The 14,315-nt window shown below is 46.1% G+C and overlaps 1 protein-coding gene across 19 annotated transcripts in view; it reads left to right on the forward strand.

Moving 5' to 3' along the window:
- KALRN (kalirin RhoGEF kinase) overlaps positions 1-14,315 on the forward strand; it is a 672,007-nt gene that overhangs the window by 458,166 nt on the left and 199,526 nt on the right. For 18 of the 19 annotated variants that reach the window (XM_046002937.1, XM_046002938.1, XM_046002933.1 and 15 more), the window contains exon 33: positions 1,731-1,833. In XM_046002937.1, coding sequence (XP_045858893.1) covers positions 1,731-1,833 — 103 coding nt within the window. Of the gene's footprint in view, positions 1-1,730; positions 1,834-9,258; positions 9,540-14,315 lie in introns of those variants that run through there. The other variant, XM_046002939.1, reaches the window with a different exon arrangement.

Here is a 14,315-nt window from a genome sequence, read left to right on the forward strand (position 1 = left end):
GGAAATGCCTCCCACCATTTCTCTGTCACTGTTCTGAAATAAGAGAGTGAAACCCTGGGCAGAGTCTGTGGAAAATAGTCGGGCTGCCTGTCTTTTTATTAGCTCGGCTCCCAGGAGGTGGGGACAGAGTGTGCGGAGGAGTGAATTGGCTTGGAGAGCGCCACCCCCACTCCTGGATGGGCTCCCTGCCGCCCCCAGAGCTGGCTTCATCTGCAGTGGACCAGAAGGGCCCACACTGGGCCAGAAGGGTGGGAAGCACCACGTACAGTCAATGCTCAACTATAGGCAAATGGCGGGGAGCCGCAGCCCAGATATCTAAAACAGCACATGATCCAAGAGGCCTTTATTCTTGGTTTTGAAATGCATCACATAATTTCGTTCTACCGCAGATCTTCCTTCCTACGAATGTGTGGCTTATATTATTAAAATAAGTTGGCCTTTCCCAGCCCCGCAAGTGGTGGTGAGAAGGCCATTGACCTCGAAGCAGTCTAGGTAGGAGAAGACCCTTTTGTGGCTAGGAGCTACTGTGTATATACACGTGGGTCACATGCATGCTCACCTGCGCACACGTATCCACATACACCAGATGTGATTGTTGAGACTCTGGGAGGCGACTTTGTGTATGGGGCCTTTTGCCCACACAGTGTCACCCTCAGGCAGCCCGTTCCTAACGCCATGACCTCTACTGAAGCAGCATCAGAGGTGGGGCTTTCATAAGCCTCCGTGGGAAGAGCTGACCTTCTTTGTGCTCACTTATCCAAGTCCTGGCCCACATCTCCTTCAGTTTTTCCCAACATGGACCGTTCAGCCTTCACCAGTTCCCAGTCACCTAATCGCCCTTGGCCCTGGCTATGGGTTCAGTGTGGGATTGAGACCTAATTCTCACGCTGGAGAATCGAAGGGCTGTGTGAGTGGGACATTGGTCCAGTGGCCCAGGAAGGGCTCTGTGTGCCAGGAGCGCACTCAGGAGCTTATCTCACCGGGTGCTCAGGAACACAACTGACTGAGGAAGCTGCTGTACGATCTAGGGTCTTCGCGATGGTGCCTTGGCCTTCTGTGTTGATAAGAAGTCATCACAAACAGCACGAGACCCACGAGACCCACAAGACCCACCAAAATGAAGGAAGTAATCTCTTCCTCCATACCCAGGAGTTGAGCCTCCAACACCAGCAACTTCCCAAAGATTATCACCCCTGGAAGAAATATCTCATGTCATTTTCTTCATCAGGAGAAACACAAGTCAAAAGGGAAAAAAAAGTTCTGTTTTCTTTATAGGCCAGCTATAAACTAGCCCCCATCCTCCTTCAGCATGCAGAAAAACTATTTGAATACCTTGAACTCTGGGATTGTGGGCCATCACCTGGTCAGCTGGGTCAAAGCCTCAGTTCTGAGTGGAATGGACCTCTTCCAACTGCATGTTGTAGACCCATTCCCATTAAAAAAAATAAATACATCATTATCTCCTCTGTTCCATGGGCCAGAGGAGTCATGGAGGGGCCATCTCACGCTCAGCTATCAGCATAGGGATTGTGTGCTTTTTAAGTACAAGAGGCGACATCTTTGAAAATCACAGAGGCCTGCTCCCTTTAGTGGGATAATTTTAGACAAATCCCTACTAGAAAGTGCAGAGGCTCTGCTCTGCCAGCCCAGCTGGAAATCCTTGTGTGCTCTAAACCCACAGTGGTTCCCCCCACCCCCACCCCTGTTTTTTTTCCCTCTTCTTCCTGCAGGGACGGAGTGGAGGATGTTGACAGCCAAGGGGATGGAAGCAGCCAGCCAGATACCATCTCCATCGCCTCCAGGACCTCTCAGAATACAGTGGACAGTGACAAGGTAGGACAGTGTCCCTAGCTTCCTTCCCCTAAGACTTCTTGTTGGCTTAACCACCCCTGGAGAATTACCCCCAGAGGAACTTCTCCCACTATGGAGGCCAACTCAGGAGCAGTTGACTCTCTGTGCCAGCCAGAGTGGGAAGAGCAGGGCTGGAGGAGGTATGTCACAGTGTGGAGATGCTGTCTGAGGGGAGAGAAGACCAGGTGATCAGCCAGAACTCCCCTGTCACGGGAGTTAGCAGAAGTGATGAGGGTGTGGCAAGGGGGAAGGGTGAGAGGGTCTGGGTCTCCTGTCCTCCGGAGATGCCATGCCTGGGCTGCTTGGGTGGCTCTGCCTCCTGGGAGGCTGGACCTCAGGACCCCTGAGGCTGGGATAGTTTCCTGAGACCTTAGTGGCTGTGACTGTCTCATATTTATAATAACTGAATCGGCTCATCTGAAGTTAGACCAAGACCAATGTTATGGCAATTGGCCACAGAGATGCTGGTTGATAGGAGCCTCCGATCTGAAGGGGCTCAAGTGGAAACTATGCCTTCCTCTGGCCAGAGTATTGGGGCTCAGTTCCTGAGGGGCAGAGGACCAAGAGGTGGTGTGGGAAGTAGCTTGGAGGGATGTAGTAGTCTTTGCAAGAAAGCCTGGTCACTTGGTCTCTCATATTTTGGAGCAAGTAAGCAGAAAGTTGGAGCTCTGAAGGAGAGTACGAGAAAAGAGAAGGTAGCAAAGAAACCCAGTGTATTTGTTCAAGTCAGGGAAAGAATTCAGCTGTCTAAATTTGCAGCAGGGATGGGAAGATTTTAGTCTCCGACCCTACTTTCCTTTGCTTACCTCAGGGTCATTGAGTATGAGATGACCTTTTGCTTCATGTTAGTGATCTTGTGAATGAAGGGATGGATTTCTAAAGACGATTTGGCCCTAGTCTATCAAGACCTAGTGTGTTGGTCTAGTCCCTCAGCCTCAGGCAATGGGCTGTGTCCTTGCTTCGTTTTTTTGTTTTCTATGTTATGGGTTTTTTGAAGATGATCTGCATTCATTAGGATTTTTCCTAATTTTTTTCCTTACTGGGGTAATAAATAAATAAATAAATAAAAGACTGTGCCTCAGACCTTCCAAGATCACAGTGCTAAGTCACGCTCTAGACTAGTATTCAAGAATATTTGAGGTAATTCTGAGGTAATTCTGTCTGATGTCCTGCCTTCAAGTTTCTAAGCCATTTTTGACTATCAGAGTGGATGGAAAATTGTTTTTTTCTACTTGTAAAAACATACAAAGAAAACTATTCCTGTACTTTCCTTTCTCCTCTGATCTGTTGTTTAGAAATGTAACCTAGAATATCCTATGAATGTTTCTTTTTAAACAGTCAGTGGGTGGGAAGCAAAATGCAATGTTTCCCATGTTCAGAGAGAGCCTCTTAGTCTCATGGTCTAGGGGTTCTGGCCCTTTCTACTGCTACTGCATCTTCCCACAGCCCTGACTTAGAGACCCCTGTGCTGGAGCCATGTGTCTTGTCTTGGGCTCCAGCCATTCCTTGTCTTCTGGCAAGGTAAGTGAGGCTAGATGAGAACACTTCCGATGGCAGGCATGTCACAATTTGTGAAGAATCCTGGTTACTTACATATTATTCTGCAAGTAAGGAAACAGAGTCCCAGAGACCGAGTGACCCACCCAGGAAAAATGCTAGTTCGTGGAAAAGCAGGAACTAGAACCCAAATCATTCTGCTTCACTGTCATGCTTTTCTCTCACTCCAAAGGTCAAGGCGTTGTGCTCCCAACACTAAGATGAACTCAGCTGGTCAGTCTTTCTGCACATTCCACAAAGACATGAGTCACATATTCTTGAAAAAGCACCTACCATGTGCCGAGCTCTGTGCTGGGTACTATAGAGAGATGTGGGCTGTTTGTTGAATGTGAATCCTTATTTGTGTAATTCTTGTTCGATGTGTGTCTCTCTAGCCAGGCCATTAAGACTTGATGAGGGCAGGGTCGTCTGTCTGCTTCACTGCTGTCCCTGGCCTGCAGCACACACAGAGGCTCAGGAAAGCCTTGTGGGATGAATGAACAGAAGGAACACGGTCCCTGGTCCCAGAAGTTCCAGAAATCAGGAAGCAGCTAAAACAGCTGGTCTGAAAGCAGCCAAATATATACAGACGTTGTATTTTTAAATATGCTCAAGAACCCTAGCAGTTTCCTTACCTCCAAGCAGAAAGCTTTAGTCAGCTGGAGAATCTGGCTTGTTGGGAACAGGAACCCCAACTCCCTCCGCAGGCCCTGGGAAACATGGGCAGTGGGGTCTGGAGATGATGAGAAGATTCTGTATTCTATAAAGAAAACCTGAAAAATCCACCTAGAAGTAGTCACACTTTCAGGATAAAATAGAGGGCCTGTCTGTGAGCACGCACTATAATTTAGAATGTTCTTACTTTTCTGACACAGAACAGTGATAACAAGAAAGCCATGTGTCCTTCCCCTACTTTCCCCTCTATCGGGACAAGCCACGAAGTGGTATCTTTGAGTTCAGAGATGTTCTCGACAGTGTTACATTTTCCCCTAACTGTACCAGAAGACCGGGAGACTCTCTGTTGGTTTCCAAGTGGCCAGGTGAACAGACTCTGAAGATCTGCAGGGTAACAAAAATGGGCTGGTTCAGGAAAGCCAAGCCATATTCAAGAAAAGGGCAAACAGGGGCAGCTGTGGGGGTGGGGGTGAGGAAATAGGGCAGAGTCCCTTCGCAAGGATCAGGGCCATCCTAACAGTAGGTTTCTAGAAAGACCCCAGTCTTCCTCTTCTAATCCAGAGAACTAGAACAGTGGCACTGCAGTGCTGGCAGATGGGGAAAATGTCACCATAGAAGAGCCATGGCAGAACCACTTGAGGAGCTGCAGGGTCCTAGGGCACCTCTCCGATCATTTTGTGTGTATTTCGTGTGCTGTGGTGGGTGGAAGGAGTTTGGGCACATCTGGGTTCACACCCAGCTCTGGCGGTTACCCTCTGTGTCCTGTTGTGTGAGTTACCGCACCTTAATTTCCCTGTCTGCAAGACAAACACGTTTGCTTGGCACCTGTTCGACATGCAGTAAGGGTTCATTTCCCACCATTAGCCGAGGGGAAAACCTAAGTTCAGATGCTCTGAATAAGAGAACACAATTACTTAACGAGCTGTGAGGATCTACTTCTTGGGTAGGGTTCTGCCCTCTTCCTTCATTAGCTAGCTGTCAGCGGGTTCTTCTCTGCACTGCACCCTGAGGGAGGTAGACTCAACTCAGCTGTCTAGAAACAGAGCCACTCCACTCCTCTTTCCACTCGCTGGCTCTTAGGGTCCAAAGCCTAGATATTCGTTGTGAGCATTGGCTCACGGGTCATTTTACTAGTTAAATATTGTCAGTTATTCTTGTAATCCCCAAGTTGTACCATCCTGGGCCAATGGCAGCCCCTGGGCTGTAAATACTTGAAGATGGTTGTCTTGTCTTCTCTCCTAATCTTCTGTCCAGAAGTCCTCAGTTTCTCCAGCTGTTCCTTGTATTAATGTATTTTCATGCCCTCCCTTATCCTGGCTGCCTTCCTCTGGGTTTCCTTCAGTGTGGAATGATTAAGTGGGGCCTCCAGAACTATACCTAAGCCTGCAGGTAGTGATCTAACTAGTACGAGTACCACTTCTTGTTCCAGGGCTGCTACGCCTAGCTTCCTCCCTGCCATGGTACCTGTGTGCTAGTGGTATTCAGTGTTGGCTCTTGAGCTCTCCATGCCTGTTTTCGGGTGGCACAGCTGATTTTAATAACCTGAGTGTTGGGATACTTTGTATCGATTGGATTTTCTCCTGTTTAGTTCCATCCCGGCATTCTAGCATATTTTCAATATAAATTATTGTGTCTAGCATATCAGCCACATCTCCCAGCTTTATCAGGTAAACATAACCTTCTGTGGCTTCATCCCAGTTCTTGCTAGAAAGACAATATTGCGGGCAGAAGACAAATGCTCAGCCCCTTTTCTCTAGAACAGAGGATCTGGGGGTGGCTTCCTTGCCTTGTGAATCTGTCTATGATGAGGAATCCATCTAAAATTCCTAGTTCTGGGCTGCCTGGGTGGCTCAGTCGTTAGCGTAGGCCTTCCACACAGGTCATGATCCCAGGACCCTGGGATTAAGCCCCACATCAGGCTCCCTGCTGCGCTGGAGGTCTGCTTCTCCCTCTCCCACTCCCCCTGCTTGTGTTCCTTCTCTCACTGTGTCTCTCTCTGTCAAATAATAAAATTTATAAAAATCTTTTTTAAAATTCCTAGTTTTTCATTAAATGCTGACAAAACCAGCATGGGCACTTCAGGAACTAGCATCAGTCACTTTTTCCCCAAGTTACTTTGGTTTAACCCTCAGTGGTTCTGCATGGTTGAGCTCTCCCTTGTACCTGTCACATGCAAAAGTCTTATTGCTGTGAAAGCAAAGGGGTGTGCTTGCCTTGTTCAATTGCTCTCTGAGACCCTTTCTCTTCTGCCCAAAATTATGCCTCTGCTCCCCTGGGCACTGTAGAGAGTTTTGCCTGTTTGTGTATTATGAAGCGATGCGACTTTGTAACCATACTTCAAAGAGATACAGAGTTTTAGAATTCTAGGGAAGTGAGCCGGAGTAATGAGGCGGCAGTTTAACATGATGGATGTCTGCCACATAATTTCCAGCTAATGGTCCAGAAGCCCCCACCTGCACCGTGCTGGTCCCTGTGCTTCTGTTTACCATTTAGGATAGGCATGCTGGGTTTGCCCCATAAATGCTTATTGAATTGAACACTACAAACCCATCCTAGTAGAGATACTCTCCATCAAAACATTGCTCTGAATTTCTAGACATGTCCAGGCTGGAGACAAGGAAATTGAAGTGAAATTGAATTGCAGATATTATTCTCTATAAAAATTCTAAGGGCAAAAAAATATCCTGTGACTATCCCGGAGCTGACTGTGTTTTAAGCAAATAATTTCTGTAACAAGCTAATATGATCTAAGATACGAGCTAATATGATCTAAGATACGAGGTGGTCTGATGCTGGCAATGTGCTGAAGGGGGACAGGGAACTGTGTGAAGAAGCCTGGAGATTTCGGGATCGAATTTAATAGTTTTTAAACCATACGGTCAAATCGCTTTAGTGGGTCCTGGCCAAAATGTCGTTTTGCTGATTGGTAGGGAAGGCTCAGCTTAGAAAGAGTGAGGGCCCTCGCTAAGGGGAGAGTCAGAGGATGCCTACAGAAGAGAGCTATACGAAGTGATGGAGCAGCCCAGCTGTGGGAGCCTTCTGAGAATAGACTTCCCTAGAGCCTCATCTGGTTTATCAGAATTTGGTAATCCTGATGCCTGCACCTTGAGAGCACTTAGCAAGCCACTGGGTGTAAGGGCTGTGGTCAGAGAAGGTTCTGCCCAGCCCCTGCCGTCATGCAATGACTCTGCAGGAAGGAGTGTCTGGAGCACAGGAGATGTGTGATGGGTCCCCATGTGGTTTCCCACCAGCCACTCCCATGCAAGAAAATGGACAACAAGCTTCCTAGAGTGTTAAGGGCCCACAGATCACTGGGTTTTGCCCCTGAAGAGATAACCAGACATCTGGAAATGTGGCGACTCCTCAGTGTCAGGACTAACGAACATGCTTTCAGTTCACATAAGGTAGTACTGTTTGACAAATTCTTAAAAACCATCAAGATGGTACCCCCTCCACCCCCCGAGGCTGAGTCTCCAGAACATGACAGGGACAGCTTGTTAGCTGAGACAGCTGTGTCACTGGAGCAGATGAACCCCCGCAGGAGATCCAGCCCATTGAAGGCTCTCTACTAGAAGCGAAAGAAGGTGTGATTGGGCAATCCCTCGGCACTTCTGCTACCCTGCCCTTTGTCTCAGTGGGACCTGAGGGCCCTAAAATATTTCTTTATAGGGAGAGATTCATGTTACATCCTATCTAGTAACAAAACACTTTCTAGCCCCTGAATAAACGAGAGGAGTATATCATTGTCCTTCAGTTACCAGGGCTGGGAGAGGATGCATCAGAAACCTAAACTTGACTTTATCAGCTGAATGGTCCTGAGACTCAGACACGGCCCATCTCGACAGCAGGTTGTGGGTCAGAATTGCTATATGCATCATAGGTAGAGGCATCCTGATTCTGCTCAAGGACTCGCTAGTCACTGTAAAGTGAGAAAAATGCCATCTCCACTTCCAGATTTTCAGTGCAAACGGTGGTTTTCTCCACAGTGTTCTGAATAACACAAGCCAGGACTAGGTTGGAAAATAGCTTTTATTCTTAGTCCAGTACCTGTGGTGGGGGAGTGGGGACCGGCACGGTGGGGGGGGGGGGGGCATGCGGGGCGGACAGGCAGTGGTGGACAAGGCCCAGCAGGGGGTCTCCTGCTTCCCCAGAAACACTGCTTAGTCCTCTCCTAAGCAGCATTCAACACAGTAGCAATGTGCTGGCTTTTCAGAACAAACCATAAAATATGAGGAGTTGAGGTCGCAGATTTTCCTCTAAATGAGAAGTTCCTCAAATAAATGACGGCTTCCAGCTGTTGCACTTGACCAACCGGTGTGAAATACACTTTGCTGGAAAACTCAACCTGGACTCACGGGGCAAAATCACGATGGCACTATTTTACTTACTATTTTGATTGCTGGCCCATGGCTTAAAAAGCTGCCTGGAGAGACCCACTTTTAAAGTTGCCAATCATCTGGAAAAGCAAGTAAGTTTCAAAAGCAACAGCCCCCACGAGTCGCTCTCTGGGCACAGGCAGATTTCAGGGAGAAGAGCCCAGAAGTGCTCTGAGGATGCTTAGAACTCGGCAGCCACAGGGCATCTCCTCAGTTCTAGAGCCTGTTGGGCCCAGAGATCCGTCACAGAAATAGAGGAACTGCAAAAGGTGATTTGCCAGTAGATCAGATTTGTGTGTGGTAGCAGCTGGGGCAGCCACAGGCCCCATCTGAATAGGGGTGAGTTTGGACCTCGAAGACATAGACGCTCAGGGAAGAAAGGAATTTTAGAGATATCTATCCCTCTGCCGTCATGGACATGTTTAAAAGAAACAAAGTGACTCGCTCAGAGTCACAAAGCCGGTTAGTTAATAGCAGACCTAGGACTGAACCCCAGCTTAATCTCCTGCCTGTTAAATTGGATTAAAAACATAATACTTTCATAGTGACCCTGATCATTTAACTTTCAGAACCTTGTAAGCAAAAACAACTATTGTTACCTGCTTCTCTGACAGCCTCTACACCCCCTGCCCTGGCCCGGGCCAATCTGTAATGACCCTAGGGAATTGCACAGTGGTTCCAGAGTCCAGCTGAGCACCTCTGGGTCTGGCATGGGGCAGAGCAGGGGAAAATAATCTTCTTTCCAAAGGGAAAGATAACTTCTTTCCTTTAAGTACCAGGGCCTATCACAGACTCTTTGATACCAAGAACTTGTGACTCACAGAGTGACCTTGGTGGGAGAGGGATCCTGCCCTAGACAGAGTCTTCAGGCCTCTCAAGGCAACTTCTTGGTTGGGCCCTAGGAGCTTGGCAGTGAGCACTGAGTTGTGAAAAGGCTGATCCCTGCCTCCTAGCTGCCTGGGAGCAGTGAGTCCTGCCGCTGCCTGGCATAAAATGAACTCTGTTTTTAAAAACCTTGGTGGAAGGAGAAAGCAAACTTGAGAGGAAGCCAAGATGTTAAAGTGGATTAGCTGGCGACAGTCCAAGGCAAACAAGACCCAAGTGAGTATGCCTCCTGCCAGACACCTCCTGGTGGGGAGGAGGGGCGTGAGTGGGGAGATGGCCCAGGTTGGGGGCCCGAGGGCAGAGAGAGAAAAGTGACGGCTCTCAGAGCAAGGATTTACTGGAGCGTTCTGCACAGACCTCTTGGCATATCACTTGCCTTTTTGTTCTTCTGTGTTAGTTAAAAGGCTCTTTCGGTACAGAACAAAATGTCTGTGAATGCGTTATTAAAACTAATGGTAGGGGTGCCTGGGTGGCTCAGTTTAAGCGTCTGCCTTTGTCTTAGGTCATGATCTCAGGGTCCTGGGATTGAGCCCCACATGGGGCTCCCTGCTCAAGCAGGGAGCCTGCTTCCCTCTCCTTCTGCCCCTCCCCCACCACATGTGTGCTCTCTCTCTCTCTCTCTTGCTCTGCTCTCTCTCTCTCAAATAAATATATAAAATCTTTTTAAAAATAAAGCTAATGGTAGGGACACAGGCTATGAGAAATACTGCTCTCAGCAAGCTGAGGTCATGGATGACTAGCAGTGACACCAGAGTACGCTGTCTGGTGGTGAGCCCTCCCAGCGGTTAAGAAAATTAACTCTTTCAGAAAAGCCAAACAGAAATGTTGCTGGAAATGCGTATTTGGAGCCACAGCCGTGAACCTAGAATGGGTGGAGCTGAGGAAGGGGGCTTCAAAGTGGTGGTTGTGCTTTTAGCTGGAGCTACCCAGAGCCGTGAAAACATGCCGTAGGTTCTCTGTGGCCACAGCATGGGATTCTTGGGAAAAGCCAGTTGGGTAGGAAATGGGTAACTGTTACCCTGTTTCTTGGTCTTGAGTTTAGATCAGAAATGGTTGCTTGGGGTTTAGCTGCCTGTCAGCTGAGTGTTGCTTCCTCATGGCGGATGGCTGCCGCCCACCTGTGTGCCGCAGTCAGTGCCCTGTGGTAGACAGAACGGGTGCGTGTGCGTCTCAGGGTCTGTGGCGCTGGAGTGAGGTGAGGGATCCTTACTGCCAAAAAGCACGGCCTTGTCAAGAGAAGCCCGTATGAGCGCCCCCCCCATAGTGGCCCTCTCTAAGGAGCCACAGTGCGGATGGGACTTTGGTTCCAGGCCTGTCCCTGGGGTGGTAAGCAGGAGATGCCTTCTGAGGGCCAGTGGCCCGTTTCTGCCCTCATCGCCCTTCCTATGGGCGATGAAGATGCAGAACTATGCACAGGAGACCTGTGAGAGGTATCCTTTCCCTCATTTCAGGCAGACCCTCAGCCCTACCTGTCCGTCTGTCCATTCTTCCCCTCAAGGTGGCCCTGACCATGCTGTGTATCAGGGCTGGGGGGCAGTGTTCAACCTCCCCAGATGTAAGGGCTGCAAGTTGAGTCTTCCCAGTTCAGAATGTTCATCTCCTGTCCTTTTTTAAATGCTCTTCTTGGCTCTGTTTGAACTTGGTAATTGCAGGGAGATACACACACTGACTCCAAGCTCGGGAGAGCCGTTCCTCTAATCTGCGTGGCCCCTAGTGATGCTGGCCGTGGAATGCTTAGTGAGTGCCCCCTGAACACTGCTCTCAGCCTGTACCAGTGGCAAGGGCTTATATTGTTTCTGAACCTGATGATGTACTGGAAGGAAAAAAAGCCTCTAACTTTCACTGTCTGTCTCCTGTCTCCTGTCAGCTCCTCTTTGAGATGCGGGAATGGGGTTTAAAAACTTTTATTTGCTGTTTGCTGTCACTGACTTACATACATGTGAAGACATGATTTAGTGAGCACCAGAGAAGATGAAAAATGCATCATCTTTTCTCTTCCTCGGGGTTTTGATGGATGCCAACTTTTTATCTCACAAATGCATCAGCCATTTAATAAGCTCACCTATATGGCAGGCACTGTTCTAGACACACAGGATATGGCAGTGACCAAAACAAAACTCCTTGCTTTCCTCCTTTGATCTCTTTCCTGTTGATGTGAGCCTGAATATGCTCAACTTTAAGGCATTTGGAATTCAACCGGAACTAACTTTTGTCTTTGTGACTGATACCATTGCGGCTTTTATCTAAAAAGAACTCAGCATTTCTTTTAAAAAGGTCATTTGGGAATACCTGAAGGTAGTCCTACAATTTTTAATTCCCTAATTCATAACCATTTCAAATTAGAATCCCAGATTTCTCTCTCTCTCTCTCTTTCTCTCTCTCACACATGCACACACACACACACACACACACACACACACACACACACACTGTCTTTGGGCTCTGACTGCAGTCAGTACACTCCTGATTAGAGAAAGTCTATGTTCATGGCAGGTGGACAGACAGTCTAGACAAAGAGAAAAGAGTAGGAAATACTTAGCATAACCCCCAAATGCTTCTAAATTTCATCTCTCTCATAAAACAGGAATATCAGAAGGAGGGTTTTTTTTTTTTCTTAAAAACAGAAGAAGAAAATAATTCTTATTTTTAAAAAGAGGATGTGAAGGGATGAGGAATGGAGGCAAATGGTTTGTTTAAGGGAGGTGCTTTGAATTATGGAAACTGAAATCTGTAATGCAGAGTCCGGCTCTCCTCTCCTCCCCCACTGTACCCATAGTCCCCCAAAACAAGAGCAGTCACAATTTTTATACCTTTAACACACAGGATATTAAGAACCTTTATTGCATTCATGAAAAAATTTTTGAAAAATCCCCAAAGAGAAAGATTTCTAGGATATGTTCTCTAGCATTTAAACTCAAGGCAGTGCTTCTAACGGGAGCGTGAAGTCCAAACCACTCAGTTGGTTGTATTATTTAAAGAGGAAACTAGTTGGCACAACCACCAACACATGACCAAGTGAAAAAGATCTGTGAGCCAAGAAGAATGCAATTAGAGGTAAGGTAGAAAATTATTTCAAATATATTTGAAAATTATTTCAAGTGATTTCATTCTTTTATTCAGTGGAATTTTATTGTCTGCCAAGGGCAAGATACCTTGGAGATTCAGATTATATAAGAACAACGTCTGTCCTTGCACACCACATGTGTCTTATATGTGATGCCAAACATGGCAATGTGGACACATTTCATGTACTTATGAAAGGGGTCAGTTGTACTTAGTACTTCCTTTATGCTAGCTGCTTTGCTAGGCACCCCAGAAATTTCAAAGAGAAGATGTCACATGAGAGACATACTGACCACACTCTGCTAGGTTTTATAACAGAAACATACCCACATTGTGCAACAGATTCAGCCTGGCAAATTGGATGGCTTCTACACCGAAAGTGAGATTGGAGCTTGGCCTTAAAGTTCATCTTCCTTTCTGTTTCTCTTCCTTTGTATCAGTTTTGATCCCAAAATAGTTATTCTAATCATGGACAGTGTATAAAGGAGAAGTCCTATGGATACATCTGTATCAAGAGAATTATTTTGTTTTGATATAGAATTTGACTCTTTTTTTAAATGGGCTATTTGCTCTGATGGGAACTGTTCAGAAAAATCATTAGAATCTTTACCAAAATCTTCTTATACTTCCTCATAATAAACCTGTATTTCATTAAGCATATGCATTCAAGATTCTTAACCTGACATGAACTTCCAAAGTAGGAATACATGCATGTGTTTCAAAATGTAGGCATTCTTCCCGAGAGATTCTTTAAAAACATGAAGCCTCCTATTTATTTATTGTTCTTAAAAATATTGAAACAGGTAGCAGCGTACACTAAGTACTGTTTTACACTTTTTCGATGTAACAAATTTGGGTGATCATACAGTGGTCACATAGTGCTGCTTCATTCCTTTTAATGGCTACATGGCATTCCACTACCGTAATTTTTTTAACTCATTCTCTGTTGATGGGTATATGGGATTTCCCAATCTTTTGCCACAACAAACAAGGCCATAATTAGTAATTTTGTACAGATATAGTTTCTCACACTTGTGAATCATGAGTATATTAACAGGGTAACTTCCTAGATCTACAACTATCCCTTTTAAATTTTAATAGACGTTGTCACATTACCCTGTGTGGATGTTGTCCCAGCCTGTACTCCCTGAAGTTGGGTGTAAGAGGGCCGGTTTCCCCACAGTCTTGCAACCTAGTGTAGCATCGATATTTTTATCTTCTCCAATATGATAACAGGTACTCTAAAAATCGTCCTTATTCATTAGTGCTCTGGTTTGTTTTATTTAACTGATAATATTGCCACTATGTTATTTTCTTTTATTTTTATTGAAATATACTTATTTTTATTAATACACTTAAAAACCTAAACAGTATTTAACCTACACCTTTACCCAAGTGCGACCTGTGGGTTTGTCTGATTAATGTTAGTTATGCTTTTGTCTCTATGCATAGAGTACATTCCTAATTATAAACCTCTGGTATACATTAAACTTTTTAGATTTTTTACAAGTTAAAATATGTATGCTGAAAATGCCTACAAACTCCTAGGCAGTTGAACGGATAATTATAAAGCAAATATGCAGGAAATAACCGTGCAAGTCATGGAGGCAGGACTTGCCGGCTTTCCAGGAGCCCCCATGTGTCCCTCCCTGTTCACAACCCTGTTCTTCTCCCCAGAGGTAATCATTCTCTTAGCATCATAATAAACTGGCCTTGCTTTCCTTTATATTTTTACCTTCTTTGTATGTGTCCCCAGGCAATGTAGTTTCAGCATAGCTGTTCTTCAGTTTTATATGACTGGAATTATACTGTATGTTTGCAAACGTGTGTGTGTGTTCTCTTGTACAACACTGATTTTTATGGAATTCAGCCACACTGATGTGTATAGATCATTAATTTTCATTGTTGTTTAGTATTCCATTGTATGAC

This window comes from Meles meles, chromosome 4 (assembly GCF_922984935.1).
Source record: "Meles meles chromosome 4, mMelMel3.1 paternal haplotype, whole genome shotgun sequence".
Classification (NCBI taxonomy): Eukaryota; Metazoa; Chordata; class Mammalia; order Carnivora; family Mustelidae; genus Meles; species Meles meles.